Source organism: Sinocyclocheilus grahami, unplaced genomic scaffold (assembly GCF_001515645.1).
Source record: "Sinocyclocheilus grahami isolate Dianchi unplaced genomic scaffold, SAMN03320097.WGS_v1.1 scaffold508.1, whole genome shotgun sequence".
In the NCBI taxonomy this organism is placed as follows: domain Eukaryota; kingdom Metazoa; phylum Chordata; class Actinopteri; order Cypriniformes; family Cyprinidae; genus Sinocyclocheilus; species Sinocyclocheilus grahami.
In genome coordinates, this window is record NW_015505687.1 from 722825 (window position 1) to 730994 (window position 8170).

At 36.1% G+C, this 8170-nt stretch overlaps 1 protein-coding gene across 1 annotated transcript in view; it reads left to right on the forward strand.

Moving 5' to 3' along the window:
* LOC107554623 (mitochondrial carrier homolog 2-like) overlaps positions 1-6590 on the forward strand; it is a 9832-nt gene extending 3242 nt beyond the window's left edge. The window contains exons 6-13 of the mRNA XM_016237189.1: positions 2337-2394; positions 2495-2546; positions 2618-2677; positions 2986-3079; positions 3300-3347; positions 3975-4042; positions 4348-4423; positions 5891-6590. Of these exons, the coding sequence (XP_016092675.1) occupies positions 2337-2394; positions 2495-2546; positions 2618-2677; positions 2986-3079; positions 3300-3347; positions 3975-4042; positions 4348-4423; positions 5891-5977 (543 nt within the window). The 3' untranslated portion in view covers positions 5978-6590. The remainder of the gene's footprint in view (positions 1-2336; positions 2395-2494; positions 2547-2617; positions 2678-2985; positions 3080-3299; positions 3348-3974; positions 4043-4347; positions 4424-5890) is intronic.
* The last annotated feature ends 1580 nt before the right edge of the window (positions 6591-8170 follow it).

The following is an 8170-nucleotide window of genomic DNA, read 5'->3' on the forward strand; positions in this document are numbered from 1 at the left end:
AAAATGCTGCACGTTTCTTTGTGAAATTGAAATATAACACTATAATAATATACTAATATAGCACTTTCATATTATTTATCTTTTGTTTGTTTTGATTGCTTCTGTTGTCCTCATTTGTAAGTCGCTTTGGATAAAAGCATCTGTTAAATAACAAAATTTAAATATAATGTAAATGTAAATAACAAAACTAAATTGAAATTTTAAAACAAGCCCCAAATCAAATAAATAACACAAATAAAAGAAATCTCTTCATATAAACAAACTAAGGCTTTGTCTGTGCTCTTTCCATTTAAAATTAGGCAACCACTGCATTTGAATCTTGATCCAAACAAAGATGCTGCATACATGCAACATGAGCAGTTTTTAATCTAAATTACATTGTATAATTTCGAAATTTGAAGCAAAAACAGAATTTGACTTCAGTTTTGTGAAACTATACATAAAAAAAATATCTGCATGAAACCGAAACAGCAGAGCTGAACGAGATGCAGATTCACTTTCTGCCAGCAGGTGGTGCTTAAAGCGTTTTCTTGGTATCCGCTGTAAACAAAGCAGCGCTGCACTTATGGCAAGATGAAAAGAAAAAAAAATACCATCTAAACTATTCTAAAGACAGTAAGTTCACCTCAGACATACATTCATATAAACTCCTACCCCTAAATGAATCGCGATTTGTTTAGCATCTCAACCGATTTGAATCGTCACATATTTGAATCAGATTTTCAACCGGCTCGCAGTTAATCGTTACATCCCTAGTCGATATCGATAATTATCACGATAAATTTCAAAACTTTATTTCTTTCCATTTTAAAGGCAGACTTTTGCTCCCAAGTGAAAGTTGTAGAAACTAGACACTTAATTGTGGTTTTAAACTACTCTTTATGCTCAGAACATGATATATATATATATATTAGTCGGGTTCAATTGACGTCAGTGTTCGGTACGTTTGGAACGCAGTCTTCCGAACTCGAGTGTGTACCCGCGAACCGTACCAGAGTCCGCTTAAAGGGGTGGTTGATTGCAATTTCACTTTTTTAAAGTAAGTTAGTGTGTAATGTTGCTGTTGAGCATAAACAATATCTGCAAAGTTACGAAGCTGAAAGTTCAATGCAAACAGAGATATCTTTTAGAGTTCTGGCAGTTTAATGCCTACAAAAACGGCTGGTAGGGACTACAACAAGTTACTTCCCGGGTCCGTTACACCAAGAACCCAGATAAACCCCGCCCCCGGGAAAAGGCAGCGAGGACATGCTGCGCTGCTTCAGAGAAAAGGAAGAGAAAACTAGGGGTGCACGTAAAAATCTATTCATATATGAATCGCAATTCTGTCTTCTAAGTATTCTAATGGATTCACAAGTTTCAAAATCAATGTTCTAAAGCAGTGGTTCTCAATACTGTTCCTCGCGTCCCCCTGCTTTGCACACACGCTCGCTCGCTCTCTCTCTCTCTGCTCAGCTCCAGCAATGAACTGTTACAATTATACACTTATTTTCACATAGCTATGAGAAGCTTTAAACAAACAGTTGCCGTACTGTATTAAAGCTTTAATCAGGATAAAACCGTATATTAAAAGCTAGCATAAGCAGTAGCATTTAAAACGAAGCATTAACGCACTTGAAAAGGGGTGTTGAACATTTTTCGAAACTCTTGTTATCGTTTTATCGAGGAAAATTGTATCGTGATAATTATCTTTATCGGGTTTTTTTTTATCACCTAGCCCTACCTTCATGTATATCAGTCAAGGCCTGTTCACACAGTCACAAGTCTGATGTGACTGAATGACACAAGTAGAAAATATTTGCAAACAGACTTTCATGTTTGCACCAGTTATTGTTTTCTGAGATGTGAAATGTTTTGTTTTTGATGCCCCCCCCCCCCCCCCCCTTTTTTTTTTTTTTTCCCCCCCACAAACAATTATACACTTATTTTCACATAGCTATGAGAAGCGTTAAACAAACAGTTGCCGTACTGTATTAAAGCTTTAATCAGGATAAAACCGTATATTAAAAGCTAGCATAAGCAGTAGCATTTAAAACGAAGCATTAACACACTTGAAAAGGGGTGTTGAACATTTTTCGAAACTCTTGTTATCGTTTTATCGAGGAAAATTGTATCGTGATAATTATCTTTATCGGGTTTTTTTATCACCTAGCCCTACCTTCATGTATATCAGTCAAGGCCTGTTCACACAGTCACAAGTCTGATGTGACTGAATGACACAAGTAGAAAATATTTGCAAACAGACTTTCATGTTTGCACCAGTTATTGTTTTCTGAGATGTGAAATGTTTTGTTTTTGATGCCCCCCCCCCCCCCCATTTTTTGTTGTCTTCTCAGACCACTAAAGAGATGATTGCACGCTCATGTGCTACAATTGTCACACACCCTTTCCATGGTAAATACAGTTAATACAATAAATAACAGATTTTGTGATTTTGAATCTCACTTTTCTCTCAGTCTGTGAATGTCACCTGTTGTCTTTTTTCCAATCCCAGTGATCACTCTCAGATGCATGGTCCAGTTTATTGGTAGAGAAGCCAAATACAGGTCAGTTGTTTACAGGGACAGTTCTCTTTTCTGTCTCACACACATTTAATAATTTATTTTGTTCTTTCCAGTGGTGTCTTTGACTCCATAGTTACCATCTACAGAGAAGAGGGAATCCTGGGTTTTTTTGCGTAAGTGCAAAATTACATATTTTCAAATGAGGTAATCTATGTGTTGCCTCAGCATGCATTTTTACATTTACAATAAAGTTTTAATGCATGCCACCATTTTAAAAGTGCATGTATGTGAAAAAAAAGTCAACCTTACTAATCTACTTGCCATTTTAAGTTATAAATAAATATTGAAAAAAAATATATATATATAGCACAACATTGAGTAGGCTTGACATGAAAAAATTTCATGAGTGCTGTCAGGCCATTTTACAACCCTTTGTGTTTTTAACTTTAACTTTAGCATTTATGTGTTTGCCAACCCACAGTGGCCTCATTCCTCGTCTACTGGGTGATGTTTTTTCCCTGTGGATCTGCAACATGCTTGCTCACTTCATAAACGCATACGCAATAGATGACTCGGTATGTAAACACACAAACTTGTGTACAAACAACAAAACGTCTTGACCCTAGATTTGTACAATTTTATTTTATGTATGTGAGATACTTTTAATCTTTTGGTATTTACTGATTCATCACTGCATACTGTACATTGCATACTTGTGCACAACACTTGTGCACATGTATCAATCATAATAGCATGTTATGTGCTGAGTTGATTATTCTGTTGTGTCTGTTTCAGACGAGTCATACAGGAGAGATCAAAAACTGCTCTCAAGCTGTGACCGGGGTAAGTCATTTTTTTACAGAAACATTAAATGACGAATAATGTCTCAAGCACCGCCACCAGCCCATAATTTCTGTTTAAAATAACAAATATGCATTTATACATTTTCATTAAAACATGATTGCCACATTTCAGTTCCAATTATTAATGTTCTATAATAAAAAAAATGCTTTATTGACTGATGTTTCTAGCTCTTATGCTTTCAAATGATATTACAAATATCAAATATAAAGTTGTGCTGTTTTCTGAGGAGAAGCTGATGAGATTGGGACTTTTCAGATTGTTCCTTCACCTTTAAATTGTATTAAAAATACTAATAATATAATTGTAAGAATAAAAAATAAGAAAGGTGTCTAATTTAACAATATAGAAGTAATCTAACAATATAGAAGTAAAAAACACAAGACAACTCTTGGCTTGGAAAAAGCCAGCTGAAAGAGTAAATTGGAGAGAGATGTTTTGCTTTATACAGTATATATGTTTGTGTGCGTGTCTGGCAAGTCAAATTTGTCTGCCAATGGCAACCCTATTGCCAGTGTGTCAATAGAGAGTTGTATTTGACTAGGTTGTGCTATTGCTCTCATTCTAACATTTTACCTTTGTACTTCTTTCTTTTCGACTTTTACTCAGTTTTTTGCAAGTATGCTGACGTATCCATTTGTATTGGTGTCCAACCTGATGGCAGTAAATAACTGTGGGTAAGGGATGTTGTGAGACTCTAGTGGAAGCATTTGTGAATGGCATTAAAGGAGATTTTACATATTTTATGAATAGTGAGTCAGTAGTCAGAGAACTGGGAACAGAGAACTTCATAAGAAGCTTGTAATCTTGTTCACCCCTTTCAAATGATCACGTTCTGTCAATAGTTAATTTATTTACTTCTTATCCTTTGCCGAAAATGACATCACCTGTATGTCCTTGCAATATTTAAGACTGCAATATTGGAGGGATTGCTATAAACGAATAATAAATTGTAAGCAATGTTTCTCCTGATCTGACCCAGGCTGGCTGGAGGTCTGCCACCTTATGCTGCCATTTATCCCAACTGGCTCCACTGCTGGAGTCACCTGAGCCAAGAGGTGAGCAATTTTTCTTGATATGAGTTACTGGGAATGGGGATTTGAATTTTGTTAACTTTTCTTGAATGTCTCAGTTCTTCCACTGATGACCTTCTAACGTTCATTGGAATCTGAATAGACTAATCGAATTAAAGGCCTAATAGAATTAAAGCGGCACACTACTGTAATAATGAGTTTACCTACGTGACTGCTTAAAACAACCTGGAAGTGATTTATTCTTGTCAACTGGATCTGTTTTATTTATTTTTGTTGCTTAAAGAGTTAGTCCACCCAAAAATGAAAATTAGGCTGCGTTTTACTCACCCCCGAGGCATCCTAGGTGTATATGACTTTCTTCTACTCCGTCGGAGTTATATTAAAAATTGTTTTTGATCTTTCAAGCTGTTTAATGCCACTCAGCGGGTGTTGCATTGCTTCAGTCCAAAAGAACTTAAATAAAAATCGCCCATCCATAAAAAAAGTGTCTCACACGACTCCGGGGGGTGAACAAAGGCCTTCTGTAGCGAATCGATGCATTTTTGTAAGAAAAATATCCATATTCAAAATGTAATAATCACTTTAATGTAGCTTGCGCCAACAGTTGTACACAGAAGCAGCTCCGGGAGCATGACGTATGAGGTCAGCTCTGCGCATGCGCCGGTGAGTCTCGTGAAAACCAACGTTTGTTAACCGGAGCAAAGGAAGCAAAGTTTCCTTACTTTAGCAAAGGAAAACCAGTCTCCTCTTGGCTCATATCGAAATCCTCTGACATTCTTCTTTACAAATCCTCGTTTTGTACTTCTAATTAGTGACCGTTGTTTTGTTTTGATCTCTCCCCTGCGCTTCCGCGTGCGTCACTTCTGATCGGGGCATGCACAACACCGACCTCATACATCATTCCCCAGGAACTGCTACTGTTTACAACAGTGAGCGCAAGCTAGATTCAAGTGATTATTATGTTTTGAATATGGATATTTTTCTTACAAAAACGCATCGATTCGCTACAGAAGGCCTTTGTTCACCCCCCGGAGCCGTGTGAGACACTTTTATTTTTTTTTTATGGATGGGAGATTTTTAATTAAGTTCTTTTGGACTGAAGCAATGCAACACCCGCTGAGTGGCATTAAACAGCTTGAAAGATCAAAGACAATTTTTAATATAACTCCGACTGGATTCGTCTGAAAGAAGAAAGTCATATACACCTAGGATGCCTCGGGGGTGAGTAAAACTTAATTAACCTAATTTTAATTTTAATAAAGATGTTTCTCTTGTCATCCATATAAGTTGATATGTTAAACTGGATGAGTGACAGAACATCTTGAGCAACAGAAAAAGTTTTGTTGACCACAGTACCTGGTAATGTTTTTCTACTGTGACCTACTAAATAAGACACTTCATTATTAGGAATGACTGCATTAGCAATGTTACCATTTGAAGAAACTGTCAGAAAATATAACTGATTTTTTTTTCTCCTCTTGTGTGTCTCAGGGCAACATGAGCAGAGGCAACAGTCTGTTCTTCAGAAAGTTGCCTGCAGGGAAGATGTATGCCATTGAGCAGAAGAGATTTTTTTGAATGGGAAGCTATCAGTATAGTCTAAAATTATAATAATATAATTGAGCTGGTCCACAAAGTTGGACTCCTAATTCTTCGTATGCACTTGTTTAAGATGACAAACTTTTTTTGATAATCAGTCCGCATCAGCCTCCAGGATTATTGCTGTTCATTTTATCAGTACATTGTTTTCACTACATTACGATGCGATTTGAAATCGTGAAACATAAAGAGCTTTATTTTAATACCCAGGGATTTGTATACATAACAAGTAAAACAGACCACAGTATAATTTCAGTGGAGCACTCAAGGGCGCTCTAGACCATCTGTGCCTGAGTCCAGTACAGGCCCCTTACATCTCTGTTTTTTGTGCTTGACCATATTGCTTGTCAGTAAAACAGTAATTCTACACCTGCTGTTGTTTCTACTGGTTCATGCACTGACTGACTGACAAACAAGAAATTCTCTACCCTGTTAATAGTACACTGTGTTGTGTGTGTCCATGTGAGAGGAAGAACTGTGTGTGCTGTGGAGGGTGATTTCCAGCCACATCCATCTGAGCTCTAGTCGAAATCAGTCAAGATTTTTATTTCTAATGACATTCTATTTGACCCAAATAAATGTGAGAATGCTTTTTTTTTTTGTCTTTGTGTCTTAGTCATCCATCATCTGCACAACAGACAGGTGCTGAACATACAGAAACTTTTTAGAAACTAGCTGTAACGTTGTTCTTCATCTTCAGTTCTATTGTCATTGTCCAGATAATGATATACAGGTTAACCAGAACTGCAAAAACCATATCTATTATTTACATAATATCATGGTGCAAGAAAGTATGAAGAAAAAAAAAGATTTATTAAATGGGGATTTATTAACTGCTATGAGTTTTTATGAGATTTCAACTTGGGGGTCTGACAAGTTATCATTTGATGATATAAAATGTTTCAAAAAGATAAAAATATTAAAGTGATTAGCATCACCCAAAGCTAAGCTGGAGTAGTAAAGCTGAATGTTTAAGTGTCCTGTCTACAATTACGTATAAAGTAACGCACATGTACATCAATTATATTTAATGCTGTTAATATTACCACATTAAGCAATTAAATCTATTAATATGGTACAATATACAATACACTCAGGGTTGTTTTTGTTTTTTTGGTCAACATGGCAGATAAAGTGTTCAGTTTGTCATGTGATCTCAGTATGTGCTGAAAAATATTGATATGCTTGGAGTCTTCATTTTATGTGAGTGAGTAGACATTAGAGTACGGAGTGTACAGAAAATCAGTTTTCATTGTCTCCTACAGCATTTCTAGGAAACTAGTTTTTTTTTTTTTTTTCCTTTTTTCATAATGACCATAAAGCAGTGTTGGTTCTAGTGTTGGGGTCAGCGCCAGCTCAGCCACCCCTATGATACACCCTGACCCCTAACTCCCCCCTCTTAAATTTGAGCAGCAGTAATGGGAAGATTGGATCATTTTACTGAATTTCATTAAGCAGAATTAACTAATCTTTCTTGAAGTCATTTGAGCAGAGTTAGCATACACTGTTAAGTTTAGCAAACTTAACTATAAGTAACGCACATGTACATCAATTATATTTAATGCTGTTAATATTACCACATTAAGCAATTAAATCTATTAATATGGTACAATATACAATACACTCAGGGTTGTTTTTGTTTTTTTGGTCAACATGGCAGATAAAGTGTTCAGTTTGCCATGTGATCTCAGTATGTGCTGAAAAATATTGATATGCTTGGAGTCTTCATTTTATGTGAGTGAGTAGACATTAGAGTACGGAGTGTACAGAAAATCAGTTTTCATTGTCTCCTGCAGCATTTCTAGGAAACTAGTTTTTTTTTTTTTTTTCCTTTTTTCATAATGACCATAAAGCAGTGTTGGTTCTAGTGTTGGGGTCAGCGCCAGCTCAGCCACCCCTATGATACACCCTGACCCCTAACTCCACCCTCTTAAATTTGAGCAGCAGTAATGGGAAGATTGGATCATTTTACTGAATTTCATTAAGCAGAATTAACTAATCTTTCTTGAAGTCATTTGAGCAGAGTTAGCATACACTGTTAAGTTTAGCAAACTTAACTATTGTGAATTCTTATCCTTATGCTTGGAGTTGATTTCCAACTGAAGAATACATTTTTAAAAATGAGAATTCTACCCTCATCAATTTATTGTAAATCTATGTTTAAATCATGCA